At 39.6% G+C, this 22,395-nt stretch overlaps 1 protein-coding gene across 2 annotated transcripts; it reads left to right on the top strand.

Moving 5' to 3' along the window:
• The first annotated feature begins 1,067 nt into the window (after nucleotides 1–1,067).
• slc6a1b (solute carrier family 6 member 1b) lies at nucleotides 1,068–21,330 on the top strand. Of its 2 annotated transcripts, none has more exons than XM_054785900.1 (15): nucleotides 1,068–1,538; nucleotides 2,023–2,418; nucleotides 2,610–2,741; nucleotides 2,867–2,967; nucleotides 3,350–3,459; nucleotides 4,614–4,746; nucleotides 7,817–7,951; nucleotides 8,230–8,333; nucleotides 10,378–10,502; nucleotides 10,919–11,031; nucleotides 11,109–11,240; nucleotides 13,246–13,348; nucleotides 13,436–13,536; nucleotides 13,653–13,820; nucleotides 18,142–21,330. In XM_054785900.1, the coding sequence occupies exons 2-15, from the start codon at nucleotides 2,172–2,174 to the stop codon at nucleotides 18,256–18,258; spliced, it is 1,821 nt and encodes a 606-aa protein (XP_054641875.1). In that variant the 5' UTR covers nucleotides 1,068–1,538; nucleotides 2,023–2,171; the 3' UTR covers nucleotides 18,259–21,330. The 2 variants fall into 2 exon arrangements, with proteins under 2 accessions (XP_054641875.1, XP_054641874.1); XM_054785899.1 differs by having other exon boundaries at nucleotides 2,020–2,418.
• Nucleotides 21,331–22,395: the final 1,065 nt, after the last annotated feature.

Here is a 22,395-nt window from a genome sequence, read left to right as displayed (position 1 = left end):
CCCTCCGTCTAAGGCTGTGCTTCTCAAATAGTGGGGAGGTGAACTGTCATGGGGGGGTCGTGAGAGACGGGGAGGACTTTCAATATTGGTGCAGACCTGCCAACATGTCTGAATTTGTCGTACTCAGCATGCAATTTCACTCTTAAATAAACTTGTATGCTTCACTTCTCTCCATTTTGTTGCATTTCGCTGGTTTCAGTTTCGAGTTCAGTCTATTCAGTACAGATAAAGAAATCTATCTACCTGTCTATCTATGATGGAAACCCCCCACTGCTTCAGAAAAATGGTACATTCCAGTCGTCTATTCAATAGATTTATTAAATAACAGAAGGACATACAGTACAGTATGGAACTCCCCATTTAATTGTTATAGTTTTTTATTTAGTTTTGACAGAATAATATTTCTCATATTGGGATTTTAGTGTCAATGAAAGCACTCCAGGGTCGCAGAAAAATGGTACATTCCAGTCCGTCTATTCAATATATTCGTTACATGACAAAAGAACATACTGTAGTCGAAAACTCCACATTTGTTTTTAGTTTGTCACAGTCCTGTAATCGTATATCATCCTGTGTGAACCAGGAAGCAACATGCTAATGTAGCAAAAGGACAAATGCACGCAAATATGGGAATCTACATTTTACTTTTGCATTTATCTGGGCGCAGTGGACCCTAACCCAGGTACAGCCATATCTTAAATGATCTTCCATGAACCAGGACGTAGCCTGTAATGTAAATAAACACAATTCAGCTGTACAAGTTGGAGTTAATTTGTCACCTTTTGCTTTAAAAATATAGCATTATTTCAGCACAGGCTCACTATAATATCCTTTTTGGTGTTTGACTGGAAAAAATGAAAGGGCTTTAACATGACCAAATATGGTTCCCTGTTCCATAAAGAGTTGAAATGGATAAATGATGGAGGGTTGATGAAGTCCAAGTTAGAAGTTTAAAAAAAAGGCGTGCATTGTCCTTTTGGGTGAGTCAGAGAGAGCGAAAGAGGGAGCGGGAGAGAGAAAAGGAGGTGAGAAAGGATATAAAACGTTGGGACAAGAAGATGCTCCTCTCCCAGAGCTGCTGTCACGCTGGACATGTTGGACTAGTTGCTTTGTACGTGTGTGTGGAGTGTGTATGGCGTGTGGTGTGCAGGGGTGGGCTCGACTTTGAGGCAACATTTATGTGGATATGAGGCCGCGCTGCACGTTTGCACGCCCCTGCTGCTCGCTCCAAGTCAGACGGCCGCAGCTCCTTCTCGCTTCTTGTATTCTTCTTCTTCTGCCTGCCTCTCCTTCAGCACCACTCCTTTAAGGACAGCAACGCCACCACCACCCCCTCCACACAACCCAACGACCACCACTAACTCCTCCATCCTCGTTCGACCATCCAACCATCCAACCATCCATCCATCCATCCTCCACCCTCGGGGTCATTTACTCGCTCGGCTGTTGGGTTGTTGTCGTTTTGCAAAGAAAAGTGCAAGGGAATACAAACTTTTGGAAATATTTGTTTCCTCCTCAACAACAAAAAAATATCAAATGTAAGTATTTTGCTCTATAAAAAAATAGACACTCATTTATCATAATTTTTAACTTATAACGTCTTAATTTGATGTGTTCATTGTAGAAGTTACTAGTTATATGGACAATGCTCAACATTTGATGTAAATTCGCGGCGCACAATGAGGAAAAGCTTCCAATCCTGTGCGTCATTTGCGCGCGTCTGCACAGAAAATGATATTAAACGCAAACCAGTCGCATTGTTTTCCTCTATAAAAATGCCCATTCACGTTTTTTCAAGGTGTATTATGTTAGGCATATTTATAGTCACTCTTGGTTATCCATACAGAGTGCTTCTGCAGGCTGCTAAAATGTTTTTAAAGATATAGAGAGAGAGAATCAGACTGCACATATTCTGCAATTAAACACTGCAACTTTTATGCAATTAAGGTGAACGCGTCGATACAGGAGCTGTTATTTGCCTTGCGTGCGCATTTTTACGCATTTGTGTCTCTTTTGCAGCAGCGGTGAAGCTGTGTGACCAGAACCAGTGCTGAAGTGGTGCCCTCCTCCTCCTCCTCCTCCTCCTCCTCCTCCTCTTCCTTCGTCTCCGTCTTCCATCCGCGGGTTCGGACGCGCGCGCACCGACTGACTGAGCGACCGAGCGAGCAACCATGGCCACGAACGGGACCAAAGCCTCGGACGGCCACGTCCTCACGGAGACAGTCAGCGAGGCGCCGACGAGCACTCCCAACGACAAGCCCAAAACGCTGGTGGTGAAAGTGCAGAAGAGCAAAAAGGACATACCCGAGCGAGAGACGTGGGGCGGCAAATTTGACTTTCTGCTCTCTTGTGTGGGATACGCCATCGGACTCGGGAATGTGTGGAGATTTCCTTATTTGTGTGGAAAGAATGGAGGAGGTAATCAGGATGTTTCCCACAAGGAGTGTACCTTATTCACACCCAGGATCCTATTTCCTTCTAAAATCTAAAAAGGCCCCATTGTAGACGTGCGTAATTACGCACAAGCGTAGCGGTGACCGTACATCTGGATTATGTTGATTGTTCATAATTATCACTGAACTTTTTTTTTTGCTGTACCTCTCATCCAGGAGCCTTCTTGATCCCCTACTTTTTGACCTTGATATTTGCTGGCATGCCCCTCTTCTTTCTGGAGACGGCCCTGGGTCAGTACACCTCCATTGGGGGACTCGGAGTGTGGAAGCTGGCACCCATGTTCAAAGGTAACTATTTCTTCCTGCTTTACTTGTTTAGTTGTAGTGAAAATATGTCCAACACCACACATAATGAAAATAATGTAAGATAGGAGTGTTGCTCCACAGTTCATATGACTGTGCTGTTGTTTCAGGCGTTGGTTTGGCTGCTGCTGTGCTCTCCTTCTGGCTTAACATTTATTACATTGTCATCATCTCCTGGGCTCTCTACTATCTCTACAATTCCTTCACCTCTGTGAGTATCCTCTGATGTAGAAAGGAGCCAAGACAGTCCATATCAATGAACAACAGGAGCATATTACATTTACTACATTTCCACAGAGCACCTATTTAAGTCTTTAACACACTATGACATTTATTACTTCCTTTCCCACATAATTAGCGCTTTACACCAGCGATTGATAAATGCATTCTGGCCGTGAGTCATGACGTCTTTTGGGGAGAAGCATGAAATCGCAAATGCCCCCACCCCCACACCCCCACCCCACTGCTCGCAATGACTATCATGGTCTTGGCTGCTTGACAGCGCACACAGAATTGGACCCGGAGGTGGGAAAGTGCACTCCAAGTCAAAAGATGTTTTTTTTTTTTTCTTCATTGGTTTTGTTTCTATCCAGGAACTGCCATGGCAGACCTGTGGTAATTCCTGGAACACTGAGCGCTGCTACACTAACTACAGCATCCCGGACACCACGAACCTCACCAGTGCTGTGGTGGAGTTCTGGGAGTAAGTGTGTTTCAAGACTTCATATCCATTTTTATTCATGTTAAAGAAAAAAACTCAAACAGAACTACAATACGGAATGGATGCACACGCAAAGGAACCCCAAAAGTGGTACAATTTGGAGTTCAACCAATAGTTTCTGAAGGCAAAGAAAACTTAGTTCAACCTATTGGCATGTGAGATGTCTGCAAATCTCGCCAGTGTTCGTTGCTGTTTTAAATAGTGAAGGTCAAAGAGGAAAAGTGTGACGATAACTGTATTCATTTGCACGTGCCTGTCTGCTTCTTTAAATATAAAAATACATTCCCAAAATAATTTGACCAAGCAGATGCTGACATAAATACGCTGATGACACACAACACAGCATTTTCCAGCAGTACCCATAAAAAGCCACTAGGCGACACTATCGCTCTCCATGATGCATCTGTGTGATGGTTAAAATATTCCACTCACATAAAAAATATTTGCTGAAATAAAATGATTAAAAAATTCATACAATAATAAAATAAAATTAAATGATTAATTAATTAATTTAATTAATTTAAAAAATAAAATACAAAAATAGAAAAAAATACATGTTTATTATTAATAATGATGAATAAATTGTTCTGAAAATTCTTTCACCATAATAATATTATTTTTTACTATAAATAGTTATTTATTTTACTTATTTATTTATCCAAAATTATTTTAAAGATATTTTACATTATATATAAAAATAATTTAGCCTCTTCATTACAGTAGTAAATGTTGCCTCGATACTTTTTAATGGGTGTATTGCGAAAATGAAAGGAGGACTTTCAATAAAAACAAATCATATCAAATGCACATAAAGTACTAATACAAAATTATTGTGATAAAGCAGTTTTCCACATAATTTATATGCTTTTAATATAATAGTGTTTAACGTGAAATTAATATAACATTTATTATTTAATTTATATAACCTATTTTTGTCAGTAACTTATTACAAAAAAAAAGAAACACATTCATTCACTTAACATTGTATTTTATGAGAAAGAAATATTTGGACATTGTAAGAACTTGGAAGTCAACCAGCTGTATAGACAAAGCCAAAGACAAACCGTGCACGTGATTTATAATATTTTTTATGCATTGGTGCGGCGTTTAATATAAGACCACCTCCAACCCTGCAGACGCAACATGCACCAAATGACTGATGGCCTGGAGAAGCCCGGGGAAGTCAGGATCCCGCTGGCCATCACCCTTGCCATCGCCTGGGTGCTGGTCTATTTCTGCATCTGGAAGGGGGTCAGCTGGACCGGCAAAGTAAGTCAGCGAGAAGGGCAACACAAAGGAATCATTTAGTGTGCATCATTTCACCGCAACAAGACTCGCCATTCACTCGCTCAAGGTCGCCGAGCTGTCACCACGACGCCACCAGAGGGGGGATGATGATGACGTAACTTACCCTTTAAGTGTCCCACTTGAGACCGGATTAGAGTACTATTACGACATTATTCATTTTATTACTTCCCGCATGTGCAAAGGGGTGTTTTTGGTGCACATCTGGATACAAATAGCGACGTGTCCGCCCTTCCCACAATGCAAATACAGTTTGTACAGTTACAGTTTGAATCCTTCATCCATCCTCCAGGAACCAGGATGTAACCTTTTCCTGATTTTATGTCTTTTTCCCGCATGTGTCCACGATGGAACTCTGACCCCTGGGCTCAGAACGTAAACAGTAGAATCGAGTCCTCCCTTTCTTAACTTCTTACGTCGTCTTCCATGAACAAGAAAGTAACATGCTCGCTATTAAGTGACAAACAACAGACAAACAACAACACAAATATGGCAATCAAAACAAAGTTTTTATTTTGAAGAATGTATTTTCTCCGATTCAAAATGGTACAGTCCTGTATGTCTGTGTTCTACTGTCACATCGTAACATCATTGGCAATGAACCAGGAAGTAGCTTGCTAACCAACAAATGGAAGAACAAACATAAATCCTTCACTTACCTTTGTTTTAGTTTTGCATTTAATTCCTACACAGTAGATCCCAGCTTTTTGCGAGGACTCCATCTATTTTTGGCCCACGGCTCGCTCGTCCCCCTCCAAACTCTCCTGCTAGCTTGACGATGACGTTCTCCTCCGATTTTGGATCAACATTTGCAATTAACATGACTGTTGGGATTCTTAGATTAAACTCAGCTCTAGAACCCTCCCCCTCTCTCTTCAATTGCCATTGTTCAAGCTAACAAACTAAATGCTTAATGCTAACTTAATGCTAATATTGTAGCAGTTGCAAGAAACACGCAGTGGTTGGTTTCATGCAGGACTTTAATCTGCAAACAGTAACGCTTGGAAGCAAACTGCGCCCCCAACCCGACTGTTGACTTGGTTAGACATACCCCCTAGTGTGCACCACACAACCCCCCACAACACCCTGAAGGAAGTCCTAGGGAGAAGGCTAAACCCAAAAAGGGAATGAAAGACGCTCAACTCTGATGCGCGTAGGGTCAGCCGGGGACCTCGGGGGGACGGCCACGTCGAGGGACCTGGGCTGGCAACAATGCCTCCCCAGCTACCATATGTGCTGGCTTTAGCCTATCCAACCTAACACGCTCCCTAGGACAGATGAAATTAAGCACAAAGCCTTTAGGCTTGCGAAGCGGAACTCTCGGGTTAAAAACTCACCTGGAATACAAAGCGGCTGTCCTAGCACCAACTCAGCAGCCGCAACCCCAAGGTCCTCCTTGGGAGCTGACCCAAGGCAAATGGTCAACCCACACTTTAGCAAATATGGTGCGTTCAAGCACTAGTGAATGTGAATGCTTGACAAAGTCAGTAAGTCCATGGATGCTGTACATTTTACCTGGATTATCTCGTATTTAGAAATGATTACCGACCTATGGTGAATGAGATGTGTTTTCTGCGGAAAAAAATTTTGAGAAAAAAAAGAAAAATGTATATTGTTTTAACAAAAAAAACCAAATATGTGGTGTTGTGGATACTGAATCATGAATGTGCCACATTTTTACTGTATGTTACAGTGGGACAGACTTCAAATGGTACAGTCTTGTCCCTCTTATTCCAACATCTTACGTCATTCCCCAGGAAGTAGCCACTAACAAAGAAACACACAAAAAGTACGTTGAGCGGTCTTTTTTTTTTTAACTTTTGATGGAGGAATTTATTTTTGTTTTTTTGCATATGACTCAAAACCCCCAGAAATGGTACAGTACCTATTTGTCATTTTGTAACATCGTACGTCATTCTCCATAAACCAGGAAGTAGCCTGCTAACTAGCAAAGGCAAGAACAAACAAATAGACTTCGCTTTACTTTTTTTTTGTTTTTCTTTTGCATTTACTGTCCCTCTTTGCCAAACAGTTTCCCCCCTACCCCGGAATGCAAATGGTACAGCCCTGCCCCTCCGTTCTTAACATGTTACGCCATTCTCCATGAAGTAGCTTACTAAGAAAAATACTTTTGCCACCATTTTGCACTTTCTTTCTGTTTTTGCATGATGACATGACTCGAATGCCTCATCATTAAAATTTGGACATTCCTGTTTGTCCATTTGTAACATGATGAACCAGGAAGTAGAACGCTAACTCGGAAAAACAAACAAACCAACAGAATAATACTGCTCAAAAAAATAAAGGGAACACTAAAATAACACAAGATTTGAATGAATGAAATATTCTTATTGACGAATCACCAAAAAATGTATTTATTTAATATTTTATTGATTTATTCTTTTATTGATTGATTGATTGATTGATTTTATTCATTGGGGGGTGTTGCTCTCCACCTGTTGTTTTGATTTGATTTCACAGAAGTTTGATTGGCTTGGAGTTACATTGTGTTGTTTAAGTTGTTCCCTTTATTGTTTTTTTGAGCAGTGTACATTGCTAAACCTTTTTTTTTTTGCACTTATTTTCTCATTTTGCAGTTTGTGTCCCAACGTAACAGCCTCTCCTGTGCCAGAATCAAAAGTGCCCGTCCAACATCTTGCGTCATCCAAACAGTAGCCTGCTAACTGAACAAAAGGATGACAAGGGCAATCGATTTACATCAATTTTTCTATGATTTTTAAATTTTTGCATTTTGTAACGTCATCCTCCATGAACGAGGACATAGGCTGGAAATAGCCAACATCCAACTATGATACGTATGCATTTTAACAACAAACTTTGCTAGTTTTTTTTGTATTTTATAATTGAATGATTTGTAATGATTTGTACTGTTCGGAGCACAGAAACACGACAAAGCACCAACGGAAAAAAACTTTCTGAAGTTCTCTTCAGACAGATTGTTCCAATTGCAACACTGCTGGATGTTGGGAAATGGTGGTTTGTTTTCTCACAATGACCTTCCGTCTTGTTTTAGGTTGTCTACTTCTCGGCCACGTACCCTTACTTTATGCTCTTCATCCTGTTCTGCCGTGGCATCAGTCTGCCCGGCGCCTTTGATGGAATCCTCTTCTACATCACGCCAGACTTTGAAAAACTGAAGGAGTCTGAGGTATACAGTTTGTTGTTGTTGTGCCGTTTTCCCTTGACAAGGCTATATTGTTTTCTGGGATTTTCACAATGTAAATGATTCTAAAATAACAGCAACAGCAGCATTTCTGATTGACCCGAGAAAAATGTTGGCTACTCCAGAATTTGCGGGTTATATTTCGTACCAAATCCTAGATAAATTTGGAACAGGATGCAGAAAACAACACCCAGTTATGTGGGCTTGTTGACTGATGCACGTGTGGTTGTTGAAAACCATTTTTTTTCATGTGGCTGAGTCAGGTTTGGCTGGATGCTGCTACTCAGATCTTCTTCTCCTACGGACTGGGATTAGGCTCTCTGATCGCACTGGGCAGCTACAACCCCTTCAACAACAATGTGTACAGGTAGGTTTATTATTTTATATATTTTTTTAATGTAACTTGTGTTGATATTTACCCTTAAAAATGACTCAAATGTTCACCCACCATTGGTTATTTACATAATTTAGTCCAGAGTCAAATTTTGTGCTGGTCTAACCCCTCATAATTGCATAGTCTGCGAACAACCGTCTGGGTCTCTAATTTGCAATGGGTCAAAGATTTTCATTACATTATTGGTAACCACCAGATGTATTTTTTTAACTCCACAAGATGGTTATAGCTGAATTTGAAGTATAACAATGGTCACCATCAATGGTCAGCATCCAGCAGCTTTGTTTACCTCTGTATGCATTGTAAATTGTGGGTTGCGCTACTCAGCTGTTGGTGTGGAACTTGTGTGTGTTACACTTACCATTAGGGATGTCTGATAATATTGGCCCACCAATACTATCGGCCCGATATTGGCAAGAAAAAATGATATAGGTATTTTTCCCTATAATGCAAGCCGATAATAAACATAATACTTTTTATATCGTATTTTCCGGTGCGGATATGATGACCTCTCAACTGTGTGAACAGCCATGGGTGGCTAGTAGCGAGCTAGCTCGCTCCTTCCATTCCATCCATCCATTTTTTATGCCGCTTATCCTCACTAGTAGGAATGTTATAATTCCCGGAAGTAAGCGATGGTATAATCTCACACGTGTGTGCTCGCTCGATTAGGAGAGCCTGTGGGGACGTCTGTGAAAATGCTGCTTTTTCATATATCGGGTGTATTTTCATTTGTATACATTTTTGTTCGGTAGATTACTTCTTCCTTTTCAATTTTGTATTGGATTTACACTGTGTTGGACAATATCGGCATATCGGATATCGGCAAAACGCCAATATCGGACATCCCTACATACCATACAGTATATACGTTTTATTCGGGCTGGTGCAGTTTGCTCCTTACAATTGTTACAATATTGGTTGTGTTGCCGGTGTTGTGCAATACGAATTGTATTTGTTCCAAATTACTCGTTTGTCAAATCAATTTTTCTACATTGAAATGAACTGAAATGCTATTAATCTGTTCCGGGCCCCCCTAAAAACACTGCAACCTATTTTTTATCGACTCCTTCTCCTTCATGGTGCAGAGCGTAGAACTGCTACACTCGAACTGCTTTGCCAAGTCGAAAGCAGGCACGCCTTTTTCCATGATTTCCTTCTTTAATTCAGTGCATATCATCCGCTACGTCTGCTCAGAAATGTCCTCCTCACTCACCTTCTTCAGACCAATGGTTGGAAAAACAAAGTTTTGCAAAATAACCGCAAGCATAACAAGAGACACTGGATGCTAGGTGGATGTTACGTACGGCACTCGCTACTCCAACTAGCGTTGGGGAGGTATCTGACGCTGGCCTGTAAGCAAAAACCTGACTCAGAGATGGCTCATATCTACAAAAACTCTTTAGTTGGGACAAGCGTAAGTCAAGGTACCACTGTATCCTCGGTAAAAAATGAACATGCGGTCAAAAAGAGCTATGTTTTGCTTTCCACTTTCTCATGCACTCCAAATCATTATTACATTTTAAAAATGAAGTTGCTTTTTCTAATGAGTTTTCACATTTTACAAATGTCTGCTTCCAATTAACTGCCCGTGCTGTTTGCGACTCAGGTAAATAAACGCCCCGGCTATAATGACAGCATTTCTGGTAGCTTAGCTCTTGATTTTTACAGTTGGGAGAATACTTGCACTGTTTTTGGCGCTGGACATCGTGTAAAGAGTATAAAGCTTGGGGTCCAGTGACTAACCCTTTATGGCAAAATTGTACCTTAAAGGGACAGAACTGTACTCTCCAGCAGTACTAATGGTGTCACTATTTTGTTGCTTCACCCGACTGTGTACATTTTTATCATCCCCGACTGTCTTTCAAGTTAAAAATAATCAGCCATTTCCAAAAATGCAGGATGCAAAATGGCTCCCCAGCATCCCCCCGCCCTTCTACCCAATGTGTGACGGGTTGATAAGGAATTGATACAGGCGGAACACTGGCTGCCTTGTGCTTTGTACTTCCCTCCACAGAGATTCAGTCATTGTCTGCTGCATCAACTCCTTCACCAGCATGTTCGCCGGCTTTGTCATCTTCTCCATTGTGGGCTTCATGGCCAACGTGACAAAGAGGCCCATCGCTGATGTGGCAGCCTCAGGTAATTGCAATCAATGTCGAAATAAAAAAACCCCTCCATAGCCACAATCAGCAAAGGCAACTCGCAGCTGTGCAAATAATTAGCTCTCGAGTTGTGTTATTCTTTCTTTTGAGTCTTTTTGGAAAATCAGGACACTTTTTACTTGTAGCGAGCGTCTTGCTTTTTTTTAATTTCTGGGTTAATTAAAAGGAAAATTGCACAGTGATTCGGCAAATCCTTTGTAAGTCCTCAAGTTGAAGTTCGACATTCATTTCCCAAGGACACTTTCATTCTTTTATAGCTTCTTCTTCTTATGTTATCTTGCATTACAGGCACTTTCATCACACTTAAGCCCAAACTTTTTGACTTCAGGGTCGCACAAATGGTCCTGCGCTTACAATTGATATAAAAGGTCTTTCATTTGTTTGTGCTTCAAGGACCCGGCTTGGCGTTTTTGGCTTATCCCGAGGCCGTCACCCAGCTGCCAATCTCCCCTCTGTGGGCCATCCTCTTCTTCTCCATGCTGCTGATGCTGGGAATCGACAGCCAGGTGCAGACAAACTTACCAAAGCGGTAGGGATGCTTGAAGAAACAACTGTCTTAAACACAGTTCCGCCATTTGTCCAGTTCTGCACGGTGGAAGGTTTCATCACTGCGCTGGTGGACGAGTTCCCTCATATTCTCCGAAAGCGCCGGGAGATCTTCATAGCGGTTGTCTGCCTGGTGTCATACATCATCGGGCTGTCCAACATCACCCAGGTACGAACATGTCTATCAATTCACTCGATATCACCAAGTGTATCAAAATGTGAACAGTCGCTCAGCGGATGTTGTATCGTGATGGGTGGATCGATACTACTGATAGCAATGTTTCCGATACTAGTATTAATCATATTACGTATGGATATGGTGATGTGCGTTCGAGAGGAGCATTTTAGTGTTTCCCACAGGCCCGCGATGTATTTGTGGCGGTTGGTTGCAGGGGGACATTATCATTCAATTTGTATAATTGCTCATGACGCATTCAAAACTAAACAGAACAGAAAACATGAAGCAAAACAGATTTTTTAATGTCACAAACCGATATTTTAGATGCTTTTATTTGAGGGAGGCGTCCACAGCAGGACCCGCTGCTCGCTAGGATGAAGCGATGCATGCTTTCATGTTAGAGTCTCCAAAAGTGTCTAATCAGACCAGAAGAAGACGCGAGATTTGTCATCTAAAGGGTTCTGATTACTCGCAAAATACATGTCTGTGTAGCGTGTTGGGGAAAAGCACAGTTACCCAGCATGCCTTGCGGTGTGTAGATAGGTGATGTCCGTGTGTTGCAGTAGATGCATGGTGTGTTAACTCTATGTTGTCATTCACACGAGGGGGTAGTTAGATGTTAGTGTTAGTGTGGTGTAGTTGAGTATTTGCTAAGCTGAGAGCAGCAAATAAAGAGCGCTTTACGTGAAGTAAAGTTTTACGACTATTTCCTGCGTGACCAAGCTTGCTAAAATAGCAAAAAAGTCTCTAAATTGGTGACAAGGCAGACCAGGTTCGTATGACGCGTGTTTAGAAGCGTAGTTACGATCCATACCGCCACCTACTGTACAAAGTTGTGACAAAAAAACTATCTAGCCTTTGAGCTCTGGACTCGCAACTGAACTGTTCAGATTGTCTGAGAAGATGTTTTGCCTTTCCTCCGAGCAGGCTTCATCAGTCCATGCTCAAAGACTAGATAGGACAGCATAAGTCAGACTAGACTTCACCTCAAAAAGTAGATAGGACAGATAGAATAAGGCTCAAAGACCAGATAGGACAGCTTTAGTCTAGTTCTCCTATCTAGTCAGACTAGACTAGAAAATAGGACTAGACGAAGACTACAGTAGGTAGGGCAATTCTAGTCTGGCCTGAATAGATAGGAAAAAGCTGTCCTATCTAGTCAGACTACACTAGAACAAGGACTCGAGAAGACTCGACAGCTTTTGTAAGACTGAACTAGAGCTCAAAGACTAAGTAAGACAGATTTTGTCAGACTATGCAAGAGTTCAAAGACTAGACATGACAACTCATCAACTCTGACAAAAATGTCCTGTCTCATCTTGTCTAGTCCTAGTTCTAGTCTAGTCTGACTAGAAAGGACAACTTTTGTCCTTGAGCTTTTGCCAGAGTAGATTAGAGCTGTGGCATCTCGTCTTTGAGACTTGACTAGAGCTCTAAAACGAGATAGCACAGCTCTAGTCTAGTCTGATGAAAGCTGTCCTATCTAGTCAGACTAAACTAGCGCTACCCGATCTAGTCTTTGAGCTCTAGTCTCGGCTGATTAGAGCTGTCCTATCTAGTCTTTGAGCATGAACTGATGAAGTCTGCTCAGATGAGAGGCAAAACATCTTCTAAGACAACCTGAACAGTCCAGATGCGATCTCATTCTCAGTGCCCTGAGAATGAGACGTTGGCTGTCTTTTGTTGAAATATATTTAATTGCTGAGCGTATATTGATCTACATTGGATTGATATTAGTGTCTTTAATAATGAATTAAAATGCGCCCACTGTCAAAGTGGCTGCCACAATTTGTCTACAGTATGTGCGTCCTTCAGTGGACACCCCTGGTTTAAGAACAGTTCAGTAGATGTTGTGTAGTCTGTCCTGACCGCTGGCGTTCTTCTATGTTGTTCCACTCCAGTGGTCTGCTACTGGCCTGCATATCCAACACTCTAATTACCTCCCATCTACTGTACGCCTATATCTCCCTGCCCCCCCGCACCAATGTCCTCCTAGGGTGGCCTGTACGTTTTTAAGCTCTTCGACTACTACTCAGCCAGCGGGATGTGTCTGCTTTTCCTCGTCTTCTTTGAGTGCATCTCCATTTCCTGGTTCTACGGTGAGGCACACCTGATGATGAAGAGATTATTTTTGATGGGGGGGATGCAGACGAAGCCACAGTATATGAATGTGCTCTAACTCGCAGGTGTAAACAAGTTCTATGACAACATTGAGGAAATGGTCGGCCACAGGCCTTGTATTTGGTGGAAGGCCTGCTGGGTTGTTTTCACGCCACTCATTGTTGCTGTAAGTACTATCACAAGTACCCTTAGCAAGACCAAAATATCCAAGCATGATTACTCCCTGTCTTTGAGGATGTACTAATAGATGATGACATTCACATCCTCACATCTCCTTTCCAGGGAGTGTTCCTATTCAGTGCCGTGCAGATGGTTCCCCTTACCATGGGCGACTACGTGTTCCCAGCCTGGGGCCAGGGCGTCGGGTGGTTAATGGCCCTCTCCTCCATGATCCTCATCCCTGGCTACATGGGATACATGTTTCTCACGCTCAAAGGCACTTACAAAGAGGTAAGTTCAGCCTGCCGTTTCTTATTTTGCCTGCTTTGCTTATCTCATAATTGCAGGAAAAGCCGTGAAATTGAAGCAAAATGGAAAATGGTACAAACGCTTTCCTTGGAAATGCACGGGATGGAGATGGCTCTATTCAAACCAATAGATTAAAACTATGTATATACAATATAATATGGGAAACCAACTGTTCTAATATACTGTACAGTACAGTATATACCCGCTTTTTGTGGTGTCACGTTCTGGTAACGCCGGCGAAAAACCATAAGCAAGTGAGATGCTCATAAAAATATCTATTTTTGACACACAGCTCGCTCACCTTTTACCTGCGCTATCATGTACAGTAATCAATGCGTTAATCTCAGTTTATTGGTGCCAGATCCGACCATGATAAGTGAATTTCTGCAAAGTAGGATTCCTTATTTATAACAGTTATAAAAAATATATAAAAATGTATTATGTTAATTATATTTATATTTATTTTTAACATTATTAGAGCCCTCTAGACATTAAACAACACCTCTTTTGTCACCTTTACACTTCTATTACTCAATGCAGTAGGCATAATCATTGAAAATTAGTAATTTAAGACATAAATAAGACACATACTCGTGTGTGTTGCTGTAAATATCTTCTGGTCATAGGGGAGCTGAGTGGGGGGCGTACAGGAAGTGACGTTTTAGCTTGACGTGGGTTACAGCTGCAACAGTAAGCCCATTGTAGGGACCATTGTGCCTGTTGTGAGATCAATCAAGCCTGAAATAAAAACCGGCAATCAAGTCTGTTGCTTGTGTGTACTCAACATTACAGTAACATTACTGACACCTAGTGACCAGTGTAGAATACTACATATCATCACAACGTCTTTGAATTGAATCTTCTAAATGACTTACTGTATATTTGTAATTTAGTTCTTTTAGACATTTTTATGCTAGAACATGCTTAAAATAGGCAAAAAATATGTAAAATTTGCTTAAATATGCATTTTTGTTGTATTCAACAATGAAAAACAGCATGGTTCATCAATTTTTGAAAAACCATGATAGAATGAAGCCACAACATTTTTACTGTATTCATAAATGATTGCCGATTTTTTTTTCGCACAACAAAATACAGCATAAAGTGACGACAAATACATCAATATTGAATAAAGCAAAATTCGGCCTCGATTAAAAATCACTCCATACTCTTCATCGCTCTCTGCTATTACCATATCGAACTTATCGTGTGGAGATATGGGGAAATAAACTATAAAAGTACACTTCTCTCGCTAAAGGTACTGAAAAAAAATCAGTTAGGATAAACCATAATGCTGCGTATAGAGAACAAACAAATCCTCTATTTCTAAAATCACAATTATTTATCTTAAAATGGTAAAAATAGAGCAAAAGAAACAATGAGAAAAAGCTGAAATGTTGACAGCAACACCCAATAATAACAAAGCTTTGTATTGAAGACAAAGCTTTAAATATGTATCACGTTTTATTTTACTTTCTACTAAATAAATAAATAAATAAAAATTGCTAAATTATTATACGGTTGGGGGCGAGGGGGTAGATCTTGCGCAGGTTCGTGGCCGAGACCAGGGATGTTGGTCTCAAAAAGGTTGGTGACCACTGCTATACAATATTTTTGTTGATCATCAAGCCATATCATCAACAATTTATTGACAAATCGTTTTTTAATGCTTACAACATTCATCTTTTGTTTATATGTACTACAGTACAGGAAACACATTTAAAAAATTTAGGTTAAACGTTTAGGACAGGGTTGTCCCAAGTGCAGTACAGGTGACATTTACAGCCCGCGGCCCGTTTTATATTGGCTCAGGGAACATTGTTAAAATTACATTGAACAAAAAATAAAAATTAAAAAAACAGCAATAATGGCAGGTGTCATGTAGCGAAGAAAAGCTGAAATGTTGGTGCTAATAATTCATAATAATACGCTTTGTCACCTATAACACAAGACTGACTTAGCCTTTTTACAAAGTAAAAAAATAATAAATCGTTTGACAATTCCATATGCGGCCCTTGATGGGAAAAGTTTGGACAACCCTTGTTTACAAAAAAAGAAAAATAGAAAATTAATTCAATTAATCAGTTCCAGGGTTAAAGTGTCGCGACATAAAGCCTTTGTTAGTTTGTTACTTTTTAACTTATAAAAAGAAGCTGTGTAATTAAACTAAATAAAACTAAAGTAACACTACTCACCCTCTGATGTCAAACAACGGGATAACCAACTACACATAATTACACATAACCCTTCTTAATGCAACGTAAAAGTGTTAAAATCAGTTAAATGCTGTATATAGTACAACGAAAATAATACTTCAGGTTATCAGCCATGCCAACCTTGGCCATATTGTACTGAGCAGTCATGACAGAGGCACAGCTTTAAATTTTCATTTTGTGGTTCTGTGGTTATCATCATCTTTTGCCTCTTTAAAATCATTGATACCCTCCTGTGGTGGCATCCCATTAAAAAAAGCCAAAGAAAAAGCACAAGTTGGCATTTCAGGTTCTCACTGAGCTGAGGTCTTCAGTAGAGCTCATTACAGTCGTCCAACTGCTTGATTTCTTTTGTCCAATTTTACATAAATTTGTGTGAATTTCAACAAAATTGTGGGCCATTCAATTTTAAAGGTTCCACTGTATTTTATGCGCAAGCTAGGATAAAATACTCAAGGGTTTTAAGTGCATTACAATGCATAATTTTCAGAATTTGCATAATGGCTGAAAACAGGAAGAAAAAAAGCTAAAGCATATAGATTGTTCACATATTGAGGTTGCCTAACATGATCTACTTCACTAGCAGAGCACAGTGATAAACTTCTACTGTGCTGGAATAAGTAAACATGCAGGTGGAGATGGTAATTACTGTAGTTCAGTTGAACTATTTCTTAACCGCAGTTTTGTTCATTTATGTTAGTTAAAGTTAGCATATTTTATTCAAGGTTCAGGTGAGGATCTTTCTGCCGGTGCACTAGCAGTCTGTATGATCCTCGAGCGGCTGAGATTGTGGCAGGAAATGGGCGCTAATGAGTGTCTGTCAGCATTGACATGCAGGTGTCAGCAGCAGCAGTGGCAGCTGATTGTCTAATTGCAGCAATCACAGCGCTCGCACACACATTAGACTTATTGTGTAGTGCTGCACAGAGCTGATGGTGGCTGTGTGTCATTTGGGCTTTTAGGGGTGAGTTTGGCTCGTGTAGCACAGGGAACATGTCCACACAAATAGTGTGTGGAGAACAGAAAGAAGTCAAAATGGATGGATGGGTGATTATGGGTAGATGAAGGCGGAAAAAGGATGGATGGATGGTTGTTTACAGTGAGTGTTTAACCTGTATGACAGTTACTCTATCGGCCCATCTATCAATCAGGCTATCATTGGAATGTAGGTGTACTTCATTTTAGTTTTATTGCACAGTTTTTAAAGGAATACATGAGGTTGTATGTACAATTAAGTTAAACACGGCACAATAAAACTAAAATAAAGTAAAACTAGTCAGCATTTCAATGATAGATTAATAGACTGTCACACATGTAAAATTAAGTTAAACATTGTGTAGTAAAACTAAAATAAAGTAAAACCATTCATCATTTGAATATTAGCTTGAGAGATAATCTCATAAATGTAATTATAAGGTAAACAGTGGACAATTAACTAAAATAAAGTAAAACTAGTCAACATTTCAATGATAAATTGATAAATTGTCACACAAGTGTAAAATTAAGTTAAACATTGTACAGTAAAACTAAAATGATTGCTAAATTGCCATATGTGTGTACAGTTAAGTTAAATATTGTACAATACACCTAAAATAAAGTAAAAGCAATCAATAGTTTAATGATATATTGATAATTTTACAATTATGTGACAGTTTAAGTTAAACATTGTACAATGAAACTAAAATAAAGTAAAGCTTTTCAGCATTTGAATGATAGATTGAGAGCTGTTGTGATGTAATGTTAATCCAAACATTGTGCAATAAAACTAAAATGAAGTAAAACTATTCAACATTTGAATGATAATCTCTGTAAAACCGAAGTAAAACTAATTTCTAACTTTCTTTTCACTTCCCCAAAAGTATCCATCAAATCTATAATATTTCACTTTATTTTGTGGTACAGTTCGGTTGAGTACACACCCCCTGTGAGGAAGTTACCAATGTAACTCTACGAAAATAACAATGTCAGCTGACAAATCAACAAACCGCTACATGTCTAGCGCCACCTTTTCACACCTGGCACTCTCTGCAGTTGAGTAGACACACACTTTGGGAGGAACTAGAGTAAAATGCATGTGTCTATTTTCCCAGCGTCTGAGGATGATGATCAAACCAGTGGTCCTGGTGAAGGCTCAGGAAAACGGGCCGGACCAGCAGGCAGAAGCCCAGAACCAGAACCCCGGAGCCACTGAGGAGGCGTACATCTAGAACCTTCTGAGTGTGTCTCCATGTCTAGCGGCCAGTCATGCGTGAGAGTTCACGCCGGCGAAAAGCGTAAATCAAGGTTGGGAACGACCACCACGTCTGCTTTCATTCACCTACCTCCTGGGGACACGTGAGGCCAACCCGATCACATTTCTTCTTCTTCTTCTTTCAGTTTATTCTTCTCATTTATGTCATGCAGAGTTGTAAAGGTGTATGAGGAAACTACCCAGCCATGTGTTGTGTAATTATGCAAAAGAGAAATATGAAAATATATCTTTTAAATCAGAGTCCTGCGTTGAATCAATAGTATTGCAGCCACAGCTACTGTACAAATACTGTTTAAATGCTTGTACGTGAAGTCAGTACATGAGATGCAGGAAGTGGGAATGTTTAGCAGGTGGGGTTAAATCTCTATGTGTCAAATATGATTTATTTTTAGTTGGTCCCACCCACGTCTGGGGGCTGTACCTTGGAAAAGCACAGTGACAACAGCAAAAAAAAACTACAAATAATATATATACATATACATATATATATATATATTAAACACAAAGTTCTGTAGGATATGTAGCAAAAGACTGTCAAAACTGTTGGCGGTTTGTTTTTGTTTTTTTTCCGAAGAACAATAACATGTACAGTGTGTCGTCATAATCTTCTTTTGTAGAATAACTTTTAAATTTAGTTTTTGTATGATATTTGATCGATTTGAAAGAGAAGGACCAAACCGCATGCACCGTTGTTGGAATATTTGGTGCAAGAGTAGACTAGCAGAGCACAGGGAGTCAGTGTTACAAGCACAATGTGGTACAGAAATACTACTACTACTTCTACTACGTCCCACTGTGAGAGCAATTAACTTCTTTTGGGCATCCAGTATGTAAACTAGTGTATGTGATGACGACCACCTTATATAAATATAATATTTAGTAACCCACTCCTCAGGAACAAAATGTAGATGTGACCAAATGCTGTCTGATACTGTTATGATACACTTAAAATGGCTCATGTTATGTATTATGGAACATAAATATACACTGTATTTCCTCATATAGTGACTGCAAATGGTGTATATAAGGGGAGAAACCTTTAAAATATTATTAAACAATATTATATCCTTCAATAAAGGAATGGAAATGGATTTTAAAAGGACATAAAATGGAGAAATGCAAAGAAATGGCAAGAAGCAAGGCGGGACTTGCTACCTGTGACACAACACTGTGGGGTGACCACTTGTCTATTGCATCCCCTGAAAAGAAGGTATCTTTACATAAAGCAGGATCATCTTCAATAATACTGCGCACAGGGACTTGATCATTTGACTGGTTTCACTTTTCCTTATTTTTGTTACATAGTTTTATTGCGCAGTGGTTAACTTAATGTTACACTTGTCTGGCTATCTATCTATCTCTCATTCAAAGGTCGGGTAGTTTTACTTATTTTTGTTGTGTTGTACAGTGTTTAACTTAGATTAGCTGTCATACACGTGTAACATAAATTTAAACATTGTAGGATGAAAACTCCAATGAACTAAAACTACTCAACCATTAAATAAGATAAGTAGATGTGACAAATGGTCTCGGATACTATTATGATATGTATTATTAAAAACGTATACATACTGTATTTCCTCAAAACTTCTCAGCATTTGAATATTAGATTGGATGAACAAACTGTCTCGCAAACTGTCTTTTAACTGTAAAATACAACTAAACTAAAGTAAAACTATTCTACCTTTGAATGATAGATAAGTGACTAAATGCTGTAATGCTATTGTGATACATTCATATGTATTTTTCAAAACATATATATATATATATATATATATATATATATATATATATATATATATATATATAAATAATAATGCCTTTTTGAAATAATATATATTAGACGATACATCAAGTGAAAATGGACTTTAATACAAAAGAAATGACAAGCACACAATGCTGTGGAGTGACTTATTTGTCTATGGGAACGCCAATCCACAGGGGTCACATTTACTTCATCTGAGAGACTGTTTAGGTGTCTCAGTGGGTGCTGCTGTTTGGATTAGTAATAACCCTTTAATGCCTGTGTATAAAATAGAACTACGCAGTGACGTCATTACAGTTACCTGTTTTTTTCCCCTAGGGGAAGAATTTGGCGTGTATTTGTCTTAAATGGGCAACGCACACACATTTATTGAGGTACGGCATCTATTAAAACGTCCGGCCACTATTTGAGGAAATACCATCATCAAATCTACGACAAACCTGACATAATAACTAACAACAAATCCAAATCTGGAGCGTGTGTGTGTGTTTATTTTTTGCATGTCATTGCTTTTAGTTCATACTGAATGAACTGTAATGAAAGTGGGATCAGTCTAAATCCTGGTGAGCTTTTCACCGAATAAAAGGAAAACCTATGATTACATATCAAGTTTGCTCGGAGATACGAAACAGACCTGTAATGCTAGTAAAAGAAGTAATAATAATAAGATTTGCTTCTGTGGCAGCTACGTGCGACAGGAATCAGGAGTCTCTTTTATTTATGTATTTTCTTTCGAAGTATGTAAATGAAAACACGCAACGACAACAAAAAATAACAAGGATTTGGTGCATTTTGTACAAAGTTAGCGTACTGCAGTTTTCTGTCTCTCTCTTTAATGATGTCGTAAACTGGACTGTGTAATACATGTATCTGTGAATGTTCGGGTTTTTTTTTCTTCTTTTTTTGTCTAAATGTAGAAGAAAAAGAAAAAAAAAAGAAAAATGAAGTCATACAGTATACTGTTTTTCCGCAATAAGATGATCATCTGGGAAACTAAAGCACATCTCTTTCCTTCTGTAAAAAGAATCATAACGAAATAGAGTCATAATAATATTCTGGAAAATAATGCAGATAAAAATAATAATGTAATAGAAATGTTTAGTCAGAGAATATTGTTTTGTATATTTTTAGCTGTTTCTTGGCCCTGATGTAAAATATTCTATGTAAAGAAAATATAATAAATGTCTTTAGATGTGTTCTATGAAAAAGCATGATTGCAATATATGTTATCTGCAAAAATAAATAAAGATCTATAGATTATAATGTCTGTGTCGTGTCATTTTGTTGTGCGCAAGCCCAAAATGCTGCAGCGCCTCGGTTCCCAAAGTGGAGTACGGGAACCCGAATGTCGTAGGTGGCACGTCAATAAAAAATGAAAAACAGCGTGACTACATTAGCGCTTAAAGCCTAGTTTACACTTTTGTCCCCGCAGTGGTAAGCAATTTCGCATGCCAGTGACATGCCAATGGGTAAATTGGTTGTAAACAGATTTGAATTATGTGTAAACTGTGCGGGGCTTCGTGCCAGTGCGCAAACAAAAGAATTTCCGTGAAGGAATTGTGAACGCATTGCAAACAATGCGGACGGTGCGTATCAACATGTGTCTCATTCACATTAATGATTTTACTTTTCCACCACCTCTTGGAACAAGGGGGGAATTCTCAAGTAATTTCTGTCGCCTCTTGAATCTACAGTACCTGGTGAATTTCTGTTAATAACTAATCATGATGCCCAAAGCAATGTCTTTTAATCAGCGATTCCCTCTCCCACACTGTCCGTGCCTTCTTTTTTTAATCGTTTATGCCTTCTTCTTGCTTTTTCTGCAGCTGCCAGATAACGTGGTTACCCTTTTTTTCTGCAATGAAAGCTTCTTCTCTGGTCTTCTTTTAGGTCCCTTGTAAACAGAGGAATTAATGAAGCTAGGGGTGATGCCTGCTGTTGCGTGGCGTCACATGGGACAAAGTGAGACCAAGTAATGCCACGACTGCTTAACAGATGCGGGAAGTGGTGGTGACAACGCACACCCATGCACACCCATGCACACCCCTGCATAGGCTGTCGTACACGAGATATAAACAGTACTTGACTTAGGTGTAAATAAGTAGTGCAAGAGGGTCGCATTTCGTACAAATGTGCACAATTTTCGGTTACAAATTGCGTGCTAAGTGCATAAACTGCTTTCAACCTTTTCAGGCGTGCCATCTAAAATGCAAATTGCCACCGCGAATTGCGGGATAATGCCTAGGGAAAACGCGTGCAAGTGTAAACCCAGCTTAACACTGAGCGTTACGCAATGCGCCTGAACAGTTGTTCATTGTTCTGTGTGCG

The sequence above is a fragment of the Dunckerocampus dactyliophorus genome, chromosome 8, assembly GCF_027744805.1.
Source record: "Dunckerocampus dactyliophorus isolate RoL2022-P2 chromosome 8, RoL_Ddac_1.1, whole genome shotgun sequence".
Taxonomy (NCBI): domain Eukaryota; kingdom Metazoa; phylum Chordata; class Actinopteri; order Syngnathiformes; family Syngnathidae; genus Dunckerocampus; species Dunckerocampus dactyliophorus.
Note: the sequence above shows the minus strand (reverse complement) of the source record. Positions and strands in the feature narration are given on the sequence as shown.

What these genes read in the sequence shown, in the direction of transcription:
- slc6a1b (XM_054785900.1), top strand. Translation starts at nt 2,172, where the DNA reads ATGGCCACGAACGGGACCAAAGCCTCGGACGGCCACGTCCTCACGGAG. An exon ending in GTGTGGAAAGAATGGAGGAG is followed by an intron (nt 2,419 to 2,609) that starts GTAATCAGGATG and finishes CCTCTCATCCAG; the next exon opens with GAGCCTTCTTGATCCCCTAC. An exon ending in TCAAAGGCACTTACAAAGAG is followed by an intron (nt 13,821 to 18,141) that starts GTAAGTTCAGCC and finishes CTATTTTCCCAG; the next exon opens with CGTCTGAGGATGATGATCAA.